Here is a 26,084-nt window from a genome sequence, read left to right on the forward strand (position 1 = left end):
GAATTAGTGGTTTGGGTGGTCATGCGTGTCGCCCACTAGCGTGCTTCTTCCTGTTTATTTTTTTAACACTCAGCTCCTCCTCTTTTAGTGTATCAGTAGGTTAAACAGAGAAGCGGAGCAGGGATGTCACTCAATGAAGGCTAATGCCGTCTTGTGACCAATGTGATTTAGAGCTACTCGTCAGCTCAGCAACGTTTCTCATCAGCTGAATAAACACATCTCTTGGCAGGAAACCGAGGGAAAAAATGACCAGTTCCCACTCAGATCCAGCCGTGGGCAATATTTATAAAAGTCGTGTCCTTGGAAAGCGAGCTCTTTAAATATTTCAGCAAGGGCAGTTTGTGTCAACATCTGCAGCCAATGAAACATGCTTCCTCCCCTATGATTGGTTGCATAAAACTAGGATTTGCTTTTTGTTGCATACACCCAACCTATTGTAAAGTCTTTCTTTTGTTTTGCTCTTATATAAGTTCAAGAAATGTCCACAATATTGGATTCATTGTGGGAATGTAGTGTAATAGTAGCATAACTTGGTCTGACCATGTGGTGTCTGTCAGATGGAAGTTTTAAATGATTACAGGTATTATTTTGTGTGTTCTTTTAATGATCTAAACATAATTTGTTTAGTTTGCAGTTCCATGTTTATATCCCAATTCAGTCTCTTTCAACAATTATTTTCATTATTTTGTAATCTGCTGATTACCGGTATTTTCGTTATTAACAAATTATTATCCATTATCAAAATAGTTGCAGATTTACAGAAATGGTTTCAGCACAGGTGATTCAAAGTGCTTTATAGTGCAGAGAAGAATAGAAAAAAAAATTGGATGACAAATAAATATAAAACTTTTATTCTCATTAAAACTGTCACATGAGACAAAGAAAATCAGCCAGTGTTAACAAAAGAGAACCTTGAAAAATGGCTTAAACATGCTGATTTATCTTCTGTTAATCGACTAATCGATTAAGACTCGATCTTGTTACTCTCAAAGCACAAAACAAAATCCCTTCGTCAAACTGAATAGCATTGTTTAGCTCCATATCAGGGATTACAGTGCATGTGTGCTGTTGCAGGTTTTAGGATGCTGCTTGAGGATGATGTTTGCGGGCACATGGAGACGTTGTCGTTGCTGCCCGCCGCGTACATCAGGAATCAAAGGCCGCCATTGTTGGAATGAGAAGCAGATGTTTGTGAGGAATTCTCCTGACTGCAGCAGTTTTTTCTTTTTTCATGCCTAGGCTTTGAGCACTCCCTCCCTTCTGCTCTCTCTTTCTCTCTCTCTCTCTCTCTCTGCTGTATATATCCACCCTGCATTCTCTCTCTTTCTTTTTTGGCTTTGACACATACTGTTCCTGAAGCTATTCTTAAATCAGCGTGGTGACAGCCTCCTTCAGGTGGCCTGTTCCTTGGTCCCCAAGCAGTGTAAGTTTTTCTTTGGCTCCACCATCCCACAGTTGGACACAGAGACTCTCCACCCCTCTGATGTCAATGGAGGAGAGAAAGAATGAGAAAGAGAAAGGTATAGTTGGGACAGAGGCCCTTTCTCTACATCTCACTGTGGGGTTTGGTGTCATGCCTGACTCTGAGGTTTGCCACGTTGACAGAATCCCTGTTTGAAGCTGAAAGGCAGGAGGAAGCCCAGTTGGCTGCTCTTTGTGCGTGTGCTGCTTTAGCTGGACTTTCGTATTGCATCACACTTTGCCTGCCAGTGAAAGGGGGATGGAAAGCAGCAGTAATTTCATTATCCAGCACTCTCTTCCCTCACACAGTGCTCCCGGTACACAGTGTGTAAGCAAATCCACCCTTTAGTTTCACAGTGGACAATCCCCTTTGTGGTGATGTGTCATGTGTAGACCAGACATGACACAATACACCATTAAACCCATAAATAATGACTATACTCGGTTATGCCCTGTCTCTCCAAGATACCAACATACGCATCCACTTTCACCGTTCAACAGTGTAATAAACGAGTTGAAACTAGGATGTGGTTGTGGAATCAGGAGTCATATTTCTGGATGAAAATGTGATATGATATGACTACGACAGAACCCACTTCATGGGCCATTAACTTTTCTACTTGGAGACTAACTGGATGTGTGAATGTTTCCTCCTTGTACACAGATTTTAAACCCTGGCAAAAAACAAAACCCTAGGACAAATCGTTTTTAAAATGCTTCTTTAAGTTTTTAAAAAGGATTTGGAGTTGTAGTTGAATGGCATTTAACTACTTAAAGTCAGATACAGTAGCACCAGCTGAATGTTTCTAGGAAAGAAAAGCAAGCAACATTTTATGATATTCTAAGATGTCCAAACCAAGCTGCCTACATCAGGAAGATATCACATGGTGAACTGTGATTTCTGTGTGACTATTTTCGGACTGGCAGTAGTCTCCTACTTAAGCCAGATTTATAATTCTGTGTCAGGTCTACACCATAGCCTATGGCTAACGCTAGTTGGCTGTAGCGTTATAGCGTCCACTGTGTTGAGTTTTGCCGGCCGAAGAAGCTAACTTCCTGTTTAGCCCTCGGCTAACTTGAATGGGGGTTAAATGATATATGTGTGGCTCTTATAGACTTTTCAAATGTTAGAAGTAGATGTAAATCAAGCTTTAGTAATGAGACATGTGTCACAAAGTGAGTGAACGAATGTAAATGCACTCTTACTATGGGGAATATATTGTATAATTAAAGCATGATATGACCTAAACACATACAATACAGACGCCTAGTGTTGCAGCGGTGCTATCAACAGGTGAAATCCAATGCTAAGCTATACTGTAAAACAAAACCTTACACCTTATCCTAAGGCAGAGCTGCTGTTAACCCCCTGCATCAAGTACAAATCCAGTTTCAGCTGATATGGTGAAAGTTTTCCACTTTTTCTGTGTCTGACTAGGGGGTGCAGCAGTATACCCGTTTCAAGGTACATTATCTACGGTAAGGAATTTTGCCACATTACTGTTGTAAAAAAAATCAAGTTTATATCAAGTCCCTCAGGACATAATATTTTGATATATTTTATTATAATAAAGTGTTTGTTCAACCAAACAAAAATTCTGTTTTCATTCCTTTAAAGGGTACTTTTTGTATTTTTCAACCTGGACAATGTTTTCCCATGTTTTTGTGTCTATGTGACTAATTAGGACAAGATTTTATGAAATTGGTCCAGTATTGATGGAGCGCTGCATTCAGCAAATGAGGGCAAGTAAGGTTCAGGTTGAAAAATACACTTCTCTTGGCACCACTCTCGATCTCTGGAGGGGAAGCGAGTGGTGGCGGGAAGTGATCCAATTAGATGGATCTCACTTCTAATTAACCCCGCTGCTGTCACACAGCTCAGTTATTCTGTAGTAGCACCTGACATATGGTCGTGGCATGAGAGCAGGAACATACCCATTGTGTGTGTTACATTTGCGTGTGCATCTGATGTACATGTGTCTCTATTTTTGTCTGCATGTACGTACGTGTGTGTGTGTGCGCGCAGTAGTGATGTGTTTAGTCAGTGTCAGCAGCAGCGCAGGGAGCCGCCCCAGCCATAGCTCATCAGCAGACTTTGCTGAGTGGCTGGTTGCTCGCCACACTGCACATCCAATGACCAGCGTTAATGAGAACTGATGCTGTATGTCAACTGTATGTGTATTTATGGACACTCTACCCACAATGCTACTGGTCTCCGCTACAACAAAGCAGTGTTATATGTTGACAGCAGGCGTACTGAATGAGTACTTAGTCCGACAAGCACTTTTTGACTTTGCAGCAGAAGTCCAAGCCTGCAGTTAAAATTGTTGTTTATTGGTATCATTCTACTCATTCATTCTGGTGTTGTTTCTACCGCTGCTTGCTTTGTTGAAGTAAGAATTTACTGGTTTTAAGGCAGGGTTTTCACTTTTATATTCACTGCCCCAGCTTATAAAGGCAGTACTGGCTTAAATCCAGAACTTTTAATGTCTTTGAATAGCTGGAGGAGGCCGACTGCATTGAAACCTGAATTTTAGTATTTGTATGCAGGGATGATAGTTTACAAAAACTGACTCCTTTAATTTTCTATGTGGTGAATAAACCTTAAATTCTCTGATTGCATCTTTTTAAATGCTAATTGTTTTTCACTCTGGAATGTGATCCTACCCAGTATCCGTCCTATCTGTTTTTAATGACAACATGGCTTCAATGCGAATGACTTTCAACAGGATGGAGTGATAATCTGGATTGATTGTTCTTTAACATTCTTTTGTCTGGTCTGAGACTTTTCACACCCTCTGACGGTCTCACGCGTCCTCAGGGACAGTTCATGCTGTGAGCAGCTCACAGGACAACTGTTAATGTTGGAGGTGTGTGGATACACACTCTCTCTCTCTCTCTCTCTCTCTCTCTCTCTCTCTCTCTCTCTCTCTCTCTCTCTCTCTCTCTCTCTCCAGTGTGTGTGTGTGTGTGAGAGAGAGGTGTATAGTTGGAAGAAGACAAGGGAACGTCTTGGTGTTGTACAAAGATTGATAAGATCTAACTTGACTCGGACACAGGTGTAGGATTAAGTCAAAATTCCCAAACACATTGTCAAAACACTAGAACTTAATTCAGCCAGTAGATATTCTTTCACATTCCTGTTACACTTTTCCGTTGCCCTTTCATCCGTTTCCCTATTTAGTATAAAAGTAAGCATTTGGTGCAAAACAATACGGCAGCCAACCTCCAGGGCTGAACATGAAGCCAACGCGGTGGTGGTAGGTGGTTTCAGCAACCAGGTTGTTCATCCTGCCTCAGCTTCACCTCTTCACCCAATTTTTTGATTAGCCTGAGCCAAGCACTGCCAAGATGGCGGCTGCCAGTGTCTCGTGACACCTCCCACATTGACCCTCACAGCGGCTCTTCAGAAACCTATGGGCGACATTACGGAGACTACGTCCATGTTTTATATAGTTTTTGTATTTCCCAAAGACAAAGCTACTCTCTGACTCTTTTATGTGGATTGTAGCAAATAGTGCAAAATTCAACCAAGTCAAACAGCCAAAAGCATGTCAACAGAACTGAATGAGTTGACAAAACTGATGCCAGGAGGAATATGTGGAGCTGTTTGGCTTCCAGAGCCAACAAAGTCAGACACCCTGTCGACATCTAAACCCCATGCATAACTTTCCTAACAGCTGTTCAAGTCAAGCATGGTAATACATTATTGCTTTTTTGTGGCAGTGTTGTGGATCTGGTTTGTTAAAATGCCTTGAAGTTAAAGTTTACAACTGAGTTTGTTGTAATTTAAGTGATAAAGTGAAATCAGTTGGTTTTTGGGCGTGAGTCACACAGTCTTTGTATTTTGTTCATGCCATCATTACATATCATCAGTTCCTCTCCAGACAGATGTTCAAATGTTCCTCAGGAGTCACTGACATTCCCCTGCAATGATGTCACATAATCATGGAAACAAACAGGAACACTGACATCCTTTTTGTCGGCCTGTCTTTTATTTCTCCCGTCCTATTTTAGTGGGGAACATATTCTTCTGTAGATTTGCTATTTTTAAATGCTAATTTAGCTCTTCAAACAAATTAATCGTTTTCTATGTCAACCACGCAGCCATTTACCTCTTTCTCATAGTTCAGCACAGATCTACAATAATTCAGACAGAAAAATTTCATTCATTTCAGTCATTTAGAGTTTGCATCAAATCATTTATCTACTCTGATGTGTCTCCACAGTGGCTGATTGCACCTTGGGTCCCCATGCTCTGCCTTGTGAGTGCTGCCTGGCCTGCTGAGCCCGTAGGTGCTGGTGTGTCTGTACTGGGCTGCAGCTGAAGTAGGAATACTGTGACTGGTGGTGGTGTGCTCGATTCCTGCAGTGGTGGTGGAGGCGGGTCGTCAGAGGGCCCAGAGGCCCGGTAGCAGGCGGAGGGGCCTGTCCTGTCCCAGCCACACGAAGATGAACAAACTGAACTTCCACAACAACAAAACCATGCAGGACCGCCGCTGCGTCTGTGTCTTTTTGCCCAATGATGACACGCTCAATGTCATAGTCAATGTGAGTACAAATTTAAACAGTATTTTTTGTTTCCTTTGGACCGAGCCAGGCTAGCTGTTTTCCCTTTGTTTCCAGACATGGCAAGCTTGTCAAACTAGTCCTATAATAGCATACACTATTGACCTGTAAATAGAATAAGAAATTTCCCTAACATTTTATTGTTGTTTTTTTTTAATTTTTAATGGACACATTTCTGTGAGTTTGATATAATCCAATCTTATTTCCATATTGTATAGACACCTTATTTTGAAAACCTGACATTGTGACATTTGCATCCTCCTCGCGCTACATTCATTAAGTCCGACCCAATCTATGTTGTATGTGGTTCTCGTGTCGCATAACATGAAGACTTCACAGCGTCTCTTCAGGTAGGACTCTAACACTGCAACACTTGTCTTTGTAAAGAGAAACTGACAGGATAAAGTCACCTGCCTGTGAGCTCAGTCCGTTTCAGTGGATTTACCATAAAGGCTGGAATACGTGTGCACTCCGAATTTATGCGCGCCTAGATTAATCGCCTTCTCACAAACGAGTGACAGAAGCAGACCGTTAACATTACAGTAGTGGTTTTCTCAAGTCGGATGCCAAAGTGTATGAACGAGCGAGCTTACAGCAGCGCAGAGCAACGGCACAAAGCACAACATTAGAGGTCTGAAACATTATTATGAGATATGTAAAACTATTTTTGGTTCATTTTGAGACTATGGCAGAGCAAATTAGACTATGGCAGGCCACCATGGTCTCATTAATTATTGGGAAACACTGTGAAGCATGCACTGTGCTGCATACGCCAGATTACATAATCACATAAGCTAACTGCTTGTGCTGGTTCATAACAACATGATATAAACCAGATATTAGCAGTGGAGTAGTGTTCTTTATGTTTGTGTTATTTATATAATGGCTAACACATGATCTTACAAAGCTGAAAGTGAGCATCCTCCTTCTCTTCTCTCCTCCTCAGGTGAAGACCCTGTGCCAGGAACTGTTGGTCCAGGTGTGTGACCTCCTGAGACTGAAGGACTGTCACTTATTTGGACTCAGCGTCATTCAGAGTAAGACTTGTTTCAGGAATTAATTTGGTGGAAGCAACCAAATGCTCCCTGCCTATGTCTGTGAAGTTCCATATGTTGTTTTGTTGTGTGCGATACACGGTTAATCTATCTTTTAATTTTTTTTCCCGTCAGCTGAAGCAAACAGCCTTTGATTTCTGTAACTGTCCACTTTACATCTCCTCACATTTGTAAACCACTGGAGAGTGACTATTCAGTTGTGTGGACAAAACCTTGTTTTTATTGAAAAATATTTGATTTACAAGTTTACATCATGCATGATGAATGAATGCATTCACAAAGAGTACCTGAGCCAGATGAAAACAGTGAAACCAGGAAGTTTCTTTCCTCAGACCAATAACTTGGCTGAGAAACAGGAATCTGCCCTAAACATAGCATCTCTCACCTGTATGTCATGGTGGTCTCCCAGGAACCAGGGCCTCCTCGTCCTGACTGGCTCCCTTTGTGCAGTGAGGCTAAAGTTGTTTTTTACAGTGACGGTACAGCGAGGGTCGTACCTCTGGAATGAGTCACCGTGTCTGGACTGTGGCGAGGGAGACAGCGGGTGACAGTTGTAGGCAGCTGCAAAAGGAGAGTAAATTGCTAAGGCTGTGTTTTCAGACAGCTGGCCTCCAGATGAGCCAATGACGGCCCAGCAGGTCAATTGAGCAGGAGCCAATGGGTCTGATTGTGGGACATTCCTGAAGTTCTTGTCTGAACAGCGTGAAATCCCCACGGCAAACAGAGGCCACCCACTCCCTGTGTGTCACCCTCTGTCCCCCCTGACAAGAACGTCCACAGCGGATCTGCCACACCAGACACGGGTTCAATTATGTCTTTGTTTGCTCGCTGTTTATTTATTTCACATGAAAACAATATGTCCAGCATTGATGAGTGCAAGAATGTTTTTCTGTGACTGTCTGAATATTATGAAATCACAAGGAGCTGCTAATGCCCTGGCTGTTTTAAATGGCTAGTGGAAGCACCATGGATCTGAAAATATTTGTCAATTAGTCAGGCAATAGAAAAGTAATGCAACAATTTTGAAAACAAGTTAATCGTTAAAGTAATTCTTGAAGCAAAAGTGACAACATGTGAATGTTTGCTGTATTTTTAGCCCTCTATGAGAGTAAAATGAATATATTTGGGGTTTGCTCTGTTGGTCACACAAAACAAGCAGACGTCATCTTGGACTCATGGAACTTTTTTATTAACCGATAATGAAAATAATCGTTAGCTGTAGCCCTGTTTCTCCGTCTCTACCCAGCCATTGCTCCACATTTTTACATTCTCCTTTGTTGTACATACATATTAGCAACTACATTGATTATGAATAAGATGGTTTAGAGTAAGCTGTTTTAAATCTTTATTCAAACTGTCAGAAATTATTTTCCTACATCTACGTTAATTGGCAAAATATGCTATTCACAAATCACAAAAGTTAAGTTCAAGGTTCAGTTCCCTCAAATGTTAAAAACATAAATCAAAACTGCCACAAATATTTCTCAATGAAAACTTTCAACAGTGAGATCTGTGGATTAGCCTGAGCAGCAGGGACATTGTTGTTTTTTCAAATGAAATATTTTGATTCTTAAAGCACCACGAACAAAATGTTATTGACCTCAATTGTATCGGGATTGCGGCAGAAGTCAACGATGTGGAGATCTTAAATTGTCCACATATATGACCAAATCTAGCTTCATTGGAAGATACCACCATTTATTTCTTTTTATCAACGCTGTCAAATGTCTTTACATTGATCAGAATATTCAGAACATCATAATGTGTTACTCGTTAGAGTTTAAGCATGAGTCATAATTCAAATTTGATTTTTAAAAATGCATTGAAGTTCTGCCAGAGAGTTTCTGCTCCTGCTCTTTTTTTTATTTGCTTTTAAACGGGTTTTTATAGTATAGAAACTCAGAGTTGTCAGATCAGCAGGACTGCAGCTCATGAAAGGAATCACTTCAGAAGCAGATAAAGATGGGACAGAGTGAGGGGAAGAAATGAGAAGGAACACCAAAGGCTCTGAGTACAAAGGGAAGTGCAGAGGTTGTCTGATGTGATGGCTCGTAGGCAGTCTTTGAACAGGGCCATTCAGGGGGGATTTCTCTATGCATACACAAACATGAAGGCACCTATACATCCTCATGTACACACACCGATGACACAGAGAGTCTCTGAGCTAAACCTGTACCTCTCCTCCTCCCACAGATAATGAACACATCTATATGGAGCTGGATCAGAAGCTATCCAAATACTGCCCCAAAGAATGGAAGAGAGAAGCCAGCAAGGTATAAAATGATGTGCTGGATGATTGATTTTCATTCAAAAGTTTAACAGTGAGCAGAGAACGTTAAGTCTCCATTTTAAGGCTGCAGTAGGCAAGTTTGTAAAAATTCACAATATTTACCAGCCTAAAGGCCTTTGCACACCAAGTCTGTATTTTTCAGATGCACTTTTTAAAATTCATCATCTGATAAAAATCACAGAAACCTTGCACACTGAGTCTGATGCGTTTAATTATTATTATGAGAAAATATACAATACGAGACACAAGCAGTGACTGAGGATGATTTTGTGGATACCTCATCTGTCTGATGCTCCTGCAGCTCCTCACGCTGCTGTCTTTCTGTCTCCTGCTCCTTCACTTTCATCCTGAGGCTGTCACCTCTCTGCCTGGTCTTGTATTTGGCACCGTGGCTACCTAAAGGGGCTGAGCTGTCCTCCCTTTCTGTCTCCACACTGTCTCTGTCCCTTTCTGTCTGTGTGCTGTCCTCATCCTCTATTTCATCCCTCACCTTATCACCATCATCCACCTGAATATCTGACCTTTCAAAAGTATAGGCTATTTGCTGACAATGCTATTGTGATGTGGGAAAAAAAACATATAGATTGCAGGTGTATTTGCATATGTAACTGCGATATATGACTCATTAAAGAAAAGCCTATTCACAAGAGATGCAACAGACTAACCACAGTTAATAGATCTTTCCAGTACTTCTGTAGCACAGGCTTCAGTTGGTGAGCACATGTTTTAGTCTCTACAGTCATGATAGTATCAGAGCTGGGACCTCCAGGAAGTCACAGAGAAACAGTCTATAACCCCCCTTCAAACCACAAATTGTTGATTTTACGTTTTTGTTTATGTGTTAGATAAAGATAGTTTATGTGTTAGACAACTCAGCTTTAGAAGTGTTGGAAGACATATTTTTGAAGTAGCCAGGCTAGCTGTTTCCATCTGTTTCCATTCTTGTTGCTAAGATAGGCTAATTGCCTCAGGACTCCAGCTCCATACTTAATGTACAGACACAGGAGCTGTATCTTTTCAGGAAGCAAACAAGAGTATTTCCCAAAATGTTAAACTATTAGTTTACCATCCCATAATTTTCGATAATTGGCCTGTTTTATTTTGTTTCTAACTAGTTTGGTTACATTATGTAACCAAACTGATGTAAATAAAGCTCATCTAGAATCAGAAAACACAAATTCATATTGATATTGACTCAGCTGTTGTCTTGTATTATTCTGTGTAACGAAAAGTCATAGCCAGTTCCAATTATGTCATTTGTATATACAGTATAGTGAGACAACCTTTTTGTTTACAGATTGTTTACTGATTGTACCTGTAATCAAAATGTACTTTACATGTTGGAACAGCAGATGAAAATCAAGTAAACTGAACTCACCAGCATGAGATTTTTTTGCTCCTTTTAATGTCGGGATCACATAGATATAAATTGATGCCAGATCAGCCTAGTTGGTGAACTCTTGTGTGCTGTGTTTGCTTATATCATGTTATGTAACACCATCATACAGAGTTTCTTAGCTGTACTATTGAGGCTTATAAGTTATAAGCCTAAAGACTTTTGCCCTACTTTTGAGCCTCAATACACCTCACCTAACTTTTATTTGTGTAGGTTTTCAACTTGTTTCTTTTTCAGGGCATCGACCAGTTTGGGCCTCCAATGATCATTCACTTCAGGGCTCAGTATTACGTTGAGAACGGGAGATTGATCAGGCAAGTAAATCCCTTCAACTGACTGTACACAACTTAGAGCTACAGGTAACATTAAATACCTCTACAAACTGCTCTAACATCACTCAGTTTAACAACAGTTAACCTATAATCCGGTTAATTTTGCTGTTTTTGTCTGGCCTGCAGTGACCGGGCAGCCAGGTACTACTACTACTGGCACTTGAGGAAACAGGTGCTGCTCTCACAGTGTATCCAAAGGGAGGAGGCCTACTTCCTCCTGGCAGCCTTCGCCCTACAGGCTGACCTCGGCAACTTCAAACGTAACAAGCACTTTGGGAAGTACTTTGAACCTGAAGCCTACTTCCCTCCATGGGTGAGTACTGTATGTGGGCTCGCATGTAAACGTATCAGGGAAGAAGAGATGATTTAAGTTGACTGACTGCACATTCCTTTACCATCCTGTTCACACCAAATCACATCTGGCTCTCCTGTCCTTCTGCAACTGCACCTGATCACATCTTGTATTAATATCACAAATAACACCTCCTCGCTTTTGTTTTTTTAGTTTAATGTGTAGAACAGTTGTTTTCATCATTGATTAATCAGCCGATTATTTTCCTGATTAGCTGATACAATGAAATTTATGGTATTTTTGTTTACTATATTTTAATTGCCTTCTGGTGCAAGGCTGCGGCATGCACAAGAAGCTTAAACGTTATGTTAAATGTGAGTAATAAAGTAAACACATTACTGTATTAGACTGGTAAATCCCTCTGTGGTAAGTCTGTCTGATATTCTAGTGAGTCACAGTGAATGTGAAACATTAGTGACTGAAATAGGTCTCAGCAGAAAAAGACCAAAAAGAAATTGCTGTATCACTGACTGAGAAGCTGAAGGAAGGTGTGTTTCAGTGTCGTGGCTTGCTGTGTGTACAGTTTGTGGGTCTGTAGCCACCTTTCATTAATCACGCTGACCAAACACTTCTGAGCACGTGGGATAATGAGAACTGGGACACTACGTTTATTTTTGTCCCTGGAAGTAGCACACACACTGTTTTTTTGTTTTGTTTTTATTTATCTTGAGAAATGGTCCGGCTGACATGGCTGTTCTAGCCACACTGGCACCCATCACTACCATCCTCCACCTCACTGGCTATGACAGCCACACCTTGTCTGATTGCCCTTCACTTCCTGTAATTAGCCTCCTGCTTCCTTATCGCCACTCGAAACCAGCAGTGACAGGAAATTGTTTGATGATGAGCGTTAGCAACACAGTAAATCTCCCACAGATTTAGGTGCTTAGAAAGCTTACTTACAAAATCTTCAGAAGCCACATGCAAAGTTTAGCTAGTGTGTTTCCGGTGCCTCTGACATCTGTTTGCCCTGCAGCAGGGAGCTTCATTACCCTCACTGGCAACCTGTGCTGCCAATCTGCTGTAATGAGTCTGTACAACTTCAGGGCGGCCAAGCCTGACATTTCCCTCTTTCTCTCCCCGCTCAGGTGATAACCAAGCGTGGCCGTGAGTACATCCTGAGGCATATCCCGAACATGCACAAAGACCAGTTTGCTCTCACTGCTTCAGAGGCGCACCTCAAATACATTAAGGAGTGTGCCCAGCTTGATGACGTCACTGTCCACTACTACAGACTCTACAAGGTGAGACATGGGACTATTTCCAGGACACAGGATCGTACAGATGCTACAGTAGATGTCTTTTCCAAAACGCATGGTGTTATGCTGATAAATCTCTTTGTGCGGATACCAATACAAATTCTGTTGCTTTGCTGGTTTTGGATTTGACTAAGGAAGCATTTGATGTGAAACCAGATGTGACTTGGACTTCATCATATATATATATTTGATCTTTTTCAACAGGACAAGAAGGAAGTAGAGGCATCTCTTACGTTGGGACTGACTTTACGTGGTATCCAAATATTTCAGGTATTCCACATTTCTGATTGAAGGTTGCGGCTAATGTTTAAGATTTTCACATTGAAATTGATTGCTGATTAGATGTTGCTGTTTTGCTGTTTGTTTCCTGATTGATGTATTCCAAATTTCTGAAAATACTACAATATTTCATCTGTTGTATTTGAGTCTTAAAAGTTTTTTTTTATGTGAAAAAATCTGCCATTGTCAAATTATTTTAACCTCTTTTAAGAATCTTCTAGTCTCTGTTTTATTTTATTGTAATATCTTCATATATCTAAAAATTTACATATTTAAGATGTCAACATAGTCCCTGGATATTTTGACAAATTTAACATTTTACTCTGTAGTGAAAATAATCATTAGTTGCAGCTAGAAAGCATAGTGTTGCACGCTTGGCTCTTGATTCAGGATAATACCTAAAAGAAGTAGATAGTTGACATAAACAAGTAAAAAAAATCTTACCGCATTGGCAGATTGTACACAATCAATCGACTGACTTTAAGAGCTGAATAATAGATCAAAGTTACTTCTAAAGATGGAGATTTTTTTCAGTGTGGTGCAGCAGCTACTGTTTCTTTGTTGAATTTTAATCAGCTGAAAAGTATCCCCGTACCTGTAATTATTGACTTCATGTGTCTGTGCTTCTGTGTTGCAGAATGTCGGGTCCGTGAGGCAACTGTTGTACGACTTCCCCTGGACCAACGTGGGAAAACTTGTATTTGTGGTGAGTCAGATGCACCATCACAGCTTTTTTAGCTGTGATGGTGCATAGCCCAGAGAAATATTTTTCAAAGGTACCGTATTTTGTTATTTGTTTTTTTTCCCATTCATTCCAGCGATGACGAAACCCAAGCATCCCCTGGCTTATTGCAATGTTTTTGAAAGCCCAGCTCCAGCTCGGGGTCGTGGAAATTTTTACGCAAGGCTTCTTTTCTCCACACTGCTGTTTTATCTTAGCCCTGCAAGTCCTGGAACTAATCAGGGATTTAGACTTTTCTTGCAGTGTGCAGTGCACACACATAGACAAAGTATACTGTATACATATTTTCATCAGCAGCAGCAGCATGTTCTCTTATATGATATACATGATTCATTTTATTAATTATCACTAGTGTCCCTGTGCTTCTCATCTGTGCTCTGAGTCAGCCTGTCGTTAAGCTGATCACAGTTGTCGGTTAATTTGCTTCCATAGGGTTTCTGTTATCGCAGGAAGGCCAAGAAGCTTACTATATATCTGTTTGACTGTGACAGCTTCACGTTTCCCGCCAGTCGGCTATTACTCACAATTCAGACTGCTGTTGCACAAAAACGAAAACGACGACTCTAATTCTGGCTACTTCTTTATTTTTATACAATTGAAGGGACTTTATATGCAGGTTTCATGACTGTAAGGCCCCTGAGAAACTTGCTTTGTTGTCCCAAAAAGTTGATGGTTTTGTTCCAAGAGTAGTGAGTTTTTGCTTTGGCCTAATTTTGGTGCAAACATTCGCTGCATATGCAGCGAGACATCCTGTTTTCCTCAGTCCTGTCTGCAACGTCGTGAGAGTGGCGTGGCTGTGGTTTCACTGTGGACGTGAAGTGCCTCTTGTGGCCCTGTCCCACCCTTCTCCAGAATAACAGGCTTTCTCCTCCACCCCACCCACGAGTCACGTCATCCAACACTGCTGCCACCACGGCTGCAGCTAAGGCCAAACGAGCCAGAGTGCGGAGCAGGGCGGAGGGACGTGTGGGTCAATAAACACCAGATGTTGCAATGGTTTCGGGGGTATTTTCTGTTCAGGATATTGGCAAGGATGACTTTAGCTCGTCTTTTTATCAAGGTTTAAAGGAAGGACTAGCGTGTTTCTGTTCAATGTTAAAAAATAGTGTAATTCAATGTTTCTGACGCATTAATGCTTCTCCTGAGCCTATGAGAGTTTGATCTACTCCCCCTCAAAGCTGAAAAGAAGTTTTCACATCGTGTGCTGCAATGTGGGTTCTTAGGCTCTGTTCGACCTCCCAGCACTCTGGTTGATGCTGGTCGGGCCGAGGGATTGGGAGTTTTCGATGTGTGTGGCCTGATTGGGAGGAATTGTTGGAAGGGGGAGAAAGCTGTCCTAAGCAGAGAGTGTAGATGGACTGACCATGTGTACGGCATGAAACAAGAAACTTTTCTAAGTGGAGTCTGAATACCTTTTAAAAACTTGACACCAGGCTGCTGCTGTGTTTAGGTCTGGAATAGAGTTACCACCAGCAGGGAAGCCATTGATTCAATAGGTTTGGATTTTGCATTGTCTATTTTAAGTAATCCCCTCTCACACTCTTGATTGCTTTTCTCAGTATATGTAGCAGTCAGGTTCTTAGATGTAGGTATTGCAATGAACTAATATCATGTTTTACAGGTGTCTAATTGAACTTTTGGATTTGATAAGGTGGGAAAAAAGTTCATTAAAAAATTAAAAAACAACATTATTTCCTTACATTTCAGCTGTGTAAACAACCGCTGGCTTTGTAATCGCTGTACAGGACGGCAGTAGCTCAGTCCGTAAGGATTAGGCTAGTTCGGACCAGAGTTGCGGAGCATGGACTGGTAGCTGGAGAGCTGCCAGTTCACCTCCTGGGCACTGCTGAAGCAAGCCCCTGAATCCCCAGCTGCACCGCACTGAGTGGCAGCCCCCTCACTCTGACATCTCTCCGTGTGTTGCTATGGGTCCTGTTTGTGTCTTACGGGCCTGTGTGTAAAAATACTAACATAATAATGGTGTGAGAGTGAAAAACATTGAGTTTCCCCTTGCAGGATTAAATAAAGTATATCTTCTTCTTCTTCATTCAGTCACACATGTAGAGATGCATACAGCAGCATTTTCAAACACTGACAGAAATCCACAAAGTGCATTGCTTTCTAGAAATTAGTGTTTACCATGATGTCAGAGTTTTGTCAAGACTGAGGGTGAGACAAAATTTGACGGAGGAAGCTGCCTCGTAATTCCCTACCCTGTTCTAGTAACTAATGCAGCATGGTTTTCCAACGACTTTAGACAAAAAAAGAGATTGAGGTAATTGTAACATTCATGTCATGTGGGATGGATGGGAGAGATAGGAAAGGTTTCCATGTTTACGACTTACAAATGTTTACGATGTCTGTACAACTCAAGACGGTTGTATGACTGCAGAGTCAGTTGTGTGAAGGTTACAAATACTGTGCTTTGAATATAGCACTTTATCCATACAATGTGGGTGTAATTAGGGCTGGACAATGAAACAATGAAACAATAAATATAGCAATATAATTTTTTTCAATAACAATATAACAAATGTTCAATAAATGTTTGATTTTATTACATGAATTAGGACATTATGTTATTAAGATGTTTATTTTGTTGATGAAAAAAACAGACAAAAGCATTAAACTTAATTTGGCTTGTGCATATTTGTTGACAAAGATTTTATCATAATTGTTTTGAATGTTTTGCCTCAGATTTGTGAAGTGATCCAGTGTTTGGCATCAATAATAGTTTAAACCACAATTAACCATCAGGTTTCTTCAACTTTCACTCAGGAGCAAAAATCAGCCTTTAAACTCAAAAGAAATAACTATTTGATACTTATTGTGATAATTATCGATATCGAAAGAAGAAACTTTTTATTGTGATAAACTTTTTGGCCATATCGTCCAACCCTAGGTGTAATTAGCTTAAATGATTAACTGTGGTGCCAAAACTCATTTGATCCTATATGGAAATAAGAAACAGAGTATCTTCTCTTTTCATTTTGTAATATCAAAAATATGTTGTTTTAACAGTACTAAGGCTCCTCAACATCGGTCTTATATCCCTGGAACACAGACACTCTACTTTATTCTTTATGAGTAGATATTTGTATATATTAAACATGTATAGTACCACTTATAAAGTCAAATATAGTATGTCTGAACTCCTCCTGAAAGTAACAGCAACATCTACAGCATGCCTGACTAAGACATGTAGTAAATAAGCCTATAAATAAAAGAAACGAAAGCCAAGCAATAACAGCACAGGGTACAAACAGTTAAGATCACCAGGGAGATTTCATGCAACAGTAACCTGCTTTGCCTCACACAGTTTGGCTCATTCACACTTACTCGTTGCCCAGTACGATTTCAGTGTTTTACTGGTGGCCACTGGGAGCTGCAGAAGGGCAGTTTGAGGTTAAAGACAAATATTCAACTTGAAGAATGGAAGAGAATTTCTCCTTCATTTTCCCATCCAGAGTTTTCCTGCAGGTCCAGGGATTTGAACAGAAAGTCTTTCAGCCCTAAGGATACCTCTGCACAGAGAAAATGATCTTTTATAAGAAAGCCACTGTCAGTGAACTGTCATGGTATTTATGAATTCATATCCCTACAGTAATGTACTTCCCACCTTTAAGCATACTTAGATTTAGCTGGTTTCTTTTTTTAAAAAATCTGGAAAAATAAAAGTGAAAGCCTGTGGTCAGAAATGTGCGTCTCTTTTTCCAAGGCTTTAAATCCGCCCGTCGTCTTTGAAACCTAACCCTTGCAGAAATGTTTATAGGTCTGTATTGAAAACAACCCCGCTGACACTAACGACAGCTGTTATTGGGTCAAGCCTTCGCCAGAAGGCGCAGGAGAAAGCACAAACCCACCATTTTAGTTTTTCCGTGCATTCAGCCAACATGTCCCCTTCCTGGAAAATCATCAAAAATGCTCTAAAATGCTTTGTTTCAGTGTCTGAATGAAGAAATGAAGAACAGATACATGAACTGATTGTTGCATTGTGTTTAGCTAAAAAAATAAGAACAAGAACAGACCTCATTCCTCCTCTGCGGTTTGCCTTCAGGGCTTTCTGGCATCATAATTCCAAATCTACATTCCTACTTCATTATTTTATATTATTAACTGCCATAAATCACACTGTCCTGTAATCAATGTTCATGTGCTGTCTTCTTTTGTCCTTCTCCTTCCGCTCTCTCAGGGTAAGAAGTTTGAAATCCTTCCTGACGGTCTACCCTCGGCCCGTAAACTCATCTACTACACAGGTTGTCCCGTGCGCTCTCGCCACCTCCTGCAGCTGCTCAGCAACAGCCACAGGCTCTACATGAACCTGCAACCTGTTCTTAAACAAGTCCGTCGGTTGGAGGAAAATGAAGGTATTTTCCAACAATTGTGTATTGTTCTTTCACTTCTTTTGTGTGCAAAAACGCAATAACATGGAATTTGTAAACCTTAACCCTTTCAGTGATGGTTGAGCTTGAGCAGCTACTTTGTTAGAAATGCAACAGAGGGACCATTAACTTTCTGGCATCTCTGCAGATTTACTTATATAAATTTATATATACTTTACTTATATTTATTTATTTATATAACAAAACAAAAATTCAATAAATGTTCAAAAATAGTTTGATTTAATTCATTTGAATCACGAATGAATTAGCACTTCATTTTTCTATTATTGTTTCTTTTGTTGAGGAAAAGGGACTGAAAAAGATTTTACTTAATTTTACTACTGCATATTTTATCATACTTTTTTTTTTTATGTTCTGCCGCAGATTTGTTAAGTCATCCACTGCTGGCATCAAGTGTTTGTCATGCTCTGACCATAAAGAATAGTTTAATTTACCATCTGGTTTCTTCAGATTTCACCCAGGAGCAAAAATCAGCCTTTAAACTTGAAAGAAATAATGATTTGGAATTTATCTTGATAATTATCATTATAAAATATTTGGCCCTACTTTGGACAGAAACCAGTCTTTTTCCAGTCTTTGTGCTAAGCTAAGCTAACCAGCTCCTGGCTGTAGCGTCATATATTATAGACGGATATGAAAGTGGTATCCATCTTCTCATCCAACTATATGCCAATACTTTTGCTTAGAGGGTTATAAAAGTTATAATTTTATTTTAAGGATTTTAAGGATTTCAAGTTTTTGCACATACAAATAACATAACTAAATCCGTCTATGTTTGGCTGATTCCAGAGAAGAAGCAGTACAGGGAGTCGTACATCAGCGATGCTCTCGAACTGGACATGGAGCAGCTGGACAAACGTTCCCGAGCCAGCGGCAGCAGCGCAGGGAGCATGTCTCATCACAAACGTCTGTCCCGCCACTCCACGACCAGCCACGGCAGCTCACACACCTCTGGGATCGAGACGGACAGCTTCAGGGCCCCCGGTCAGGCCCCACACCGGGCCCTACGAACCTGCAGCTCATCCACAACCAGCCATGGGAGCTCACACACCTCTGGCATCGAGAGCAGCGGCAAGGAGCGCATACTAGATGATGATGGTAAAAGTGGAGAATTTGTTATATCCAAAACAATAGACATACACATTGAGAAGAATAATAGAATAGCAAAAATAAGACATCAGGGTGTTTTAACTGATTTTAAAATAGATATTAAGGACATCAACATTTCTTATGAGTAATAGTATAAATATGATAGTGATACTATGTTGTTCTCAATTCATTGTACTTAGTGTTTAATAACATTTCCCACATCAATGATACAACTTGCATCCATTTCATGATATTATTTCATTTGCATGTCTAAAAAAATCTACATGAAATGATGTATTTGACATTTGTGTCTGCATCTTCAGTAGTTTATTCAAATAAACACAATAAGAAGTGGCTGATTAGCGTCTGTAACAATAACCACAAAAGCTAATCAAAGAAAGTTACAGTAAGAAACTTACACTCACAGCTTGCCAAGTGAGTTCTGGGACTAGATTAAGAGTTAAAAGTTGCTTGTATCTTAGAGATTTTGTTATGAGTTGTAATAAATCTAGGCAACATTTGTTCCTTCAGAGATTGAGATGCTGGTGGACGACCCTAAAGACTATGAGGAGCTTCATGAGATGGCTCTGGACCAGGAGCTGTGTATCCACATCACTGAGGACATGTTGACCATGTCACCTGATCAGACCAACGGATACTCAGGTACAGATGCTGTCTCACTGTTTCTGCTCATTTTACAGAAACATGTAAACCCAGGGTGAATTATTTCTTTATCTGTGAAATCATTTTTACCACCAAACAAGTCCACACATTGAGCCGCAGAGGCTGATGAAGAGTTGTTTCATACTGTAGCTAAATTTTATCATTTGTTCTCTCCAGGACTGATAGTAAAAGACGTCAGCTCCTCCACGTCCAGCTCCTCTGAGACCGTCGTCAAGATGAGAGGACAGAGCATCGAGTCTCTGCCACAGGTAATTCAGATTTAATTCATGGGTTTCACAGCACTATGTGCACTTGCATTAGCACAATACACAATACATGACAACATCCAAAGGCACCAAGTAATGCTTAGAGAAATCCATTTAAGAAAATGCACTGTGGTAAAAAGAAAAAAAAATTGGGATCAGATAATCTAATTTGTAGTGATGTTAAACAGTTGTTTGAGAGATGCTTCTTAGGAAATGTATTGGAGCCATGGCTTACATCTTTTATATATTTTTCTCAACTGGAAGTTAAAAAAAAACCTTCCACACTGTCATTACTGCTTTGCATACATAAAAGAAAGGATTGGGGAGTCACAAAGTAACGCAGGATTTATACTTGACTCCTGCTATATAGTTACAGTGGATGAGGCATGTGTCAGCTGAGCTGTAACATGTTAATGCAGAGCTATAAATCCATCTTAAAGCACAACTACAATAGAGGACAGTATGACTTAAAAGGGACTCCTGGACAATATTAACCATCAGCGACTAATGATAATTAACTTAGTAAAATATTTTCACAGCTGACTTTTCCTTTTAAGTCGTTTGCGTTTTTGTTCGCTCATAGCTTTTTTTCCCATAATATTAGATGTGTTGCTTTCTACCTACAGACATCTGCATGCAGGAAGCCTCAGTCTTCGACTGACCGGCACAGCCAGTCTCTTGACGACATCCGGCTCTACCAGAAGGACTGCCTGCAGTGGGCGGAGCTCTGCCAGGACACCGCCCACAGCTACACATTCGGCTGTGCTCAGGAGCTGAGTGATGGCAGCGGAGGCTATCAGGGCCTCGCCGATCAGCGCACCAGCGTGCTCACCGAGCAGCACCCGTTTCCCATCAAGAGAACCAACAAGTACTTTTCCCTGGATCTGACCAGCGATGAGGTCCCCGAGTTTGTGGTGTGATGGACACGCAAACAAGGCAACCTCAGGGTGACCGTTTCGCTCCACCGTGTCAGATGTGGAGATGTTTCAGCCCTCAGGGAACGAGACAAGAGATGGATTGGAGGTGGATTCTATTCTTGGCAGCGAACAGCAGTGTTGAGTAAACTGGCAGCAAGTTGACTGTCCCTTCACTTACCACTTCAGATGAATTACACATAATAAACGAACAAACACAGGGGAATGTGGCTGAAAAGGGAACATCAAGACAAACACTTTGTTCAAGAGAACCTGTGTCTTTCAAAGATAACCCGAGCTGCTCCCCCTGTGTGAAAGGAAACAAAAGGGATCGTGTCTTCTTTTAAAAAACATTTTTATTCAAATCTGTCCCCTTCAAACTGGTTTCAAGAACCACATGTTGCGTTTGCCTGCTTTATAAAGTCATAAAAAGACTGTGTGTGCATGCACGTAGGCTTACAGCAGACAGAGACTCATGCAGACATGAAGAGCATATCAAAATTTTTCTCTGGAGGACACAGTGGATAAAATCACTCTGAGCTACGAACCAAAGACAAGAAATGGAAATAAACTGAAACGACATGTCCAACTTATTCTCAGTGTGCAGCCCTGACAAAAACATTAAAGTCATGGTGGGAGATTAACCCATAATCCTTTGAGAGAAAGCAGCCTTGTTTTTTCCCTCTGTCTTTTTCTATGCCACTTCATTTTACCTCAACAAGTGCAGTGTGCCAACCCGCCCCCTACCCAGACTGGATTCTTAATCATGTGAACACACACCCAATGTGCCTTCATCACACTATGCAGGAGTCAAACCCTCGCCTTGACAATCACACACTCTCACTTTAGTCATTTAGTCAAGCCCTCATAATTCAAAGCTCTACATTATTTTTAAACATTGTACACCCACTTCTTTATCAGACCAGGCCGGTTTTTCAGCATCTTAAACGTTAAAAAGACTCGATTTCAAACTGTTTTCATTTCCTGTGAAATCCGATCATGTTTCCTGGAAGGAATGAAGTCAAGTAGGTTACTACATGTCCTGACTTGCGTTGAGTTTGTGGCCACAAAAGCTTTCCAGTAATCTAAACCCAAAATGGAGCCCCGTTGGCAGTTGGCCAAAACAAACAGTACATTTTGATGCATACATGTACATCTCCCTTTCTGCTCAGTTTTATTTCATTCTTGTTTTTTCCTGTTTTGTTTCATCTATCGTTTTAAACTGGAATTTGTTAAATTTTTTTATTTTTCATCTTCTCGTTTTGCCTAAAATCACTTGTGTATTTTTGTATGAACTGTCCATATGTGTGTATGTTGAACAATTTATTCTGCGTGTGGTTGATTTAATTCAGTATTACAAGCAAATGTATGCGACAGTATTAAGGACGTGTGATGTTTGTAGCTCGGATCAAGAAAGACTGGTTTTCATCATCATTAGAATCTTGTGGTAAGATTCAAAGGACTGAAGCCTGTGGTAGCTGACATGATGTGTTATATGCTGTTATTTCTCATTAATCACATCTCAAATTTCAGCTGGTGTGAATGAGGACACAAGGTTGTTTTAAGTTATAACCACAAATAAGGTGTTTTTACTTGTAAATCATGCAGCTAAAATTCAAAGGGCCACAGTTACAGCTTTGTCTGAATTAAAATAGTACTGTAATGCTTTTTTAAAGATACGACCATAATATTTTTAGCTTCACTGTGGTGAAAACACTACTCACGTACTCATGTTTGAATTAGGTGGAAAAAACTGCCTCATAAACTTTATCATGACCACAGAATTACATTTTGGTTCAAGAGTAAACTCTTAAGATTATGAAATTTACATTAAACTTTCCAAGTGGTTGAAATGATCCTTTAAGCTATTGAAAAGCACCAATGAAAAAGACAGAAAAGAAAAGAAATATGCCAAATACTATTTGTTGCCAAGAGTTAGATGATGAAGTATGTATTTACACTAAATATGAGGCTACAGCCGAAAAACGATTATCTTAGCTTACCATAAAGAAATGGGAAAACAGCTCGCCTGGCTCAAACCGAAGGTAACAAAATGAGCCTACTAGCACATCTAAAAGTCACTAATTGCCACCTGATACCTTGTTATCTGTTATCTGTATAAAAACCAAGGTGTAGAAAATTATGGACTATTTATTGGCAATGACAAGTATTTCCCATCGTAAAAACACATGTCGTTTCCTCACTTTGGTGTTTGTACAGACAAACAAGACGTAACGTGTTAATAAGTGAAATTTTAAAAGTTGCTGGCAGGTGGATTTTGATTTCATTGGACAGAGCCAGACTAGCTGTTTTCTGCCATGCTAAGCTAACCGGCTGCTGGTGGTCAATCATCAAAAATTAACAACAAATCACGTGATAACAGTCAAAACTCCAGCTACTTTTGTTTATACGTAGCTGAGGCGAGCTGTATGATGTCTAATTGTGTGTCTGTGTGGCTGTAATCATTTCCAAACTCATACAAGACTTAGTTACATTCATTTTAGATCCCCGTTAGATTTTGTTTTTTGTGATCCCATTTCAAACCCACAGTTTTCACATACTGGCAATACAGCATCTGAACAAGGTTTTTATCAAATACATTTATGTAATACATAACAAATACATGAATATGATACTGCTATGTAATTAAAAACAATGTCTGTATTTCTTACAGTTTTTTTTCTTTCACTGTTTTAAGCTCATAAGTATTTCTTCTCATTAATGGAAAATGTCTAAAGTCGTATTTTGATGGACAATGATGTTTCTTATATTAAAACAGTATGTGTTAAGGTACATAGCCATACAGTCATAATCCATGTCCTTAAGCCCTTTAATTAGTTTGTTCTTCCTTTTCTGACTTCAATATATGGTCATACTTACACGTAAGAGTCTGTATGTCTGTGTCTATAGTCCTTTCTGTGAAAGGATCTCCAAAAAGGAAAGATTTCTTTTTTTTTTGTCACCCTGTAATTAAAAAAATTATGTTGTATGTTATGAAGTCTGGTCTGTGCCTTCTTGGTACTAATGCCCTCAATATCCAATAAAAAGGTACATTTATTTGCCAAAGTTTTGCTGTTTTATGGTGATTTCAAAGTGGTGCTAAGTTTCAGTTTATCATCTTTTTAAGTTTGCAAAAAGGCGATATAACAATAGAATATATAGAAAGTACTGTGAGTTATAGAGAAAACAAAAGGTTCAGTTTATTGGCCTCTACTGAGGAAGCTGTTTTCTCACCAACAACAAATATAAATTGATATCAATGAATTCATATTAAAACTACCATAAAAAAATATGGTAATGTGGGTTTCAGATAATATTTATATGTGGGTCCAAGAGTAGGTACTCTACCCAAAATGTTAGTTTGTGCTGCCCTCTGGTGTTAACACACTTTCATGTAATTATCGGTGTGGCCTCCTGCAGGTGGCGGTATTGTCTGACACATGAGACACCAGAAGGCCTGTCCGTTGTTCTCTTTTCTCCTAGACTCTGTGCCCTCTAAAATTCATGTATCAGCTCAGCCACATACACTTTGTCAAAAAGCAGAACATTAGTTATATGAATACACGTGTTTTAACTACTAGGACATTGGAAACAATGTGGTATAATAAATAATCCATTTCATTGTTATTTATAAAGCAGCAATTCATTACAGAAGTTATCTCATTGCAATTTTCATAGAGCAGGTCTCGACCATACTCTTTGTAACCATAAACATAATAACAACAAAGGACACGTCTGCGCTGTGGGAGCATTTTTTTTAACACAGAGTAACTGTTTTAAAATGTTATAACAGTTATAACAGCTTTCAGAAATCAAAAATACTTTATTGATCCCCGAGGTGAAATTCTTGTGTTACAGTTGCACACATTGGACATCAAGGCATAAGGAATATAAATATTAATAGAAAGAAGGTAGATAAAGAAATATATAAATATAAAGGCATAAATATAAAATATAAAGACAAATATAAGTGTGAATATGTACAATAGTTACATTATTAAAAACAGGGCTTAAAGTTCTCCCGCGCTGTGCCGGAATTCCGGCGCGAGGCGTTTTTGTATTCGACAATATATAAATATGTCAGTGGAAAATATATTTGCATATTTTTTAACTGTCGCGTGTTAGGTGTGCGAGTGCGAGCCAGTCTTCCTCTGCTCAATTGGTGGCTCGGGCCCAATCCTAATGTCCCCCCTAAGCCCTAAACCCTGAACCCTCACAGATTTTACTGACATCACTTGGAAAGTGATTGAGTTTAAGAGGCTACAAGGGCTAAAAATGCTGTAAACAGGAATGGGACAGCCCTTTGCCACTTTATCACGTTACCTTGGCTGAAACACGTTGCACACTTTTTATTTTATGTTTTTGCCTTATTTTTAAGTCCGGCAGGCTCTCGCCCTACAGAGTGGAGGAGAGGTAGTCTAAATGTCAATATATATTTGTAATTAATTAACACACTATTGTTGGTCAAATAGCATCATTAAGCAAAAACTAAAATAAATTGTTGAATAAACTAAGTGTGTAATAAGGTGATTGCATTCCTCTGACTTCATGTGTTCTATGCACCATCTTAAGTTAAGAAAACTTTCAACAATATTAACATCAGCGTAGGGGTCGATTCTTGTTTGTTTACTGTTTTATTCTTCTCTTATAATGCGGTTTTGCAGTGATACTTCTCTCTCTTCCAGGCTTCCCCTGGTAACCACAGGTAGAAGCTCGGTGCCTTTCATGCAGCCCTGTGCTCCCATGTGAATGGGGAGTACAAACAGGGCTGGGCAACAATCAAATACCATTTTAAATAGGCACAGTAAAAAAAAAAAAACAATGAAAATCAATATGTAGCGTCAGCATTGATATTGTGGCAGGCCGCCACAAATAAATTAAAGTATGGGAAACACTGGATCCACTGTTTGGCAAAAAGTAGTTTAAAACCACAATTAGGCCTAATCCATCTGGTTTCTTCAACTTTCACTCAGGAGCAAAAATCTGCCCTATAATGATTTGACATTAATCATAA

General features: G+C 39.8%; 1 protein-coding gene across 3 annotated transcripts in view; it reads left to right on the plus strand.

Moving 5' to 3' along the window:
* The window catches only part of frmd6 (FERM domain containing 6), a 29,783-nt gene extending 5,647 nt beyond the window's left edge, over positions 1 to 24,136 (plus strand). Inside the window, exons 2-15 of one of the 3 annotated variants that reach the window (XM_046062312.1) lie at positions 1,075 to 1,191; positions 5,691 to 6,012; positions 6,977 to 7,067; positions 9,279 to 9,358; positions 11,009 to 11,085; positions 11,230 to 11,416; positions 12,544 to 12,699; positions 12,919 to 12,984; positions 13,631 to 13,699; positions 17,928 to 18,102; positions 18,928 to 19,236; positions 19,759 to 19,890; positions 20,068 to 20,159; positions 20,783 to 24,136. In XM_046062312.1, the coding sequence (XP_045918268.1) occupies positions 5,914 to 6,012; positions 6,977 to 7,067; positions 9,279 to 9,358; positions 11,009 to 11,085; positions 11,230 to 11,416; positions 12,544 to 12,699; positions 12,919 to 12,984; positions 13,631 to 13,699; positions 17,928 to 18,102; positions 18,928 to 19,236; positions 19,759 to 19,890; positions 20,068 to 20,159; positions 20,783 to 21,076 (1,827 nt within the window). In that variant the 5' untranslated portion in view covers positions 1,075 to 1,191; positions 5,691 to 5,913 and the 3' untranslated portion in view covers positions 21,077 to 24,136. Of the gene's footprint in view, positions 1 to 1,074; positions 1,192 to 2,899; positions 2,941 to 5,690; positions 6,013 to 6,976; positions 7,068 to 9,278; positions 9,359 to 11,008; positions 11,086 to 11,229; positions 11,417 to 12,543; positions 12,700 to 12,918; positions 12,985 to 13,630; positions 13,700 to 17,927; positions 18,103 to 18,927; positions 19,237 to 19,758; positions 19,891 to 20,067; positions 20,160 to 20,782 lie in introns of all 3 variants that reach the window. The other 2 variants (XM_046062311.1, XM_046062310.1) reach the window with 2 other exon arrangements.
* Positions 24,137 to 26,084: the final 1,948 nt, after the last annotated feature.

The sequence above is a fragment of the Micropterus dolomieu genome, linkage group LG11 (genome assembly GCF_021292245.1).
Source record: "Micropterus dolomieu isolate WLL.071019.BEF.003 ecotype Adirondacks linkage group LG11, ASM2129224v1, whole genome shotgun sequence".
Taxonomy (NCBI): Eukaryota; Metazoa; Chordata; class Actinopteri; order Centrarchiformes; family Centrarchidae; genus Micropterus; species Micropterus dolomieu.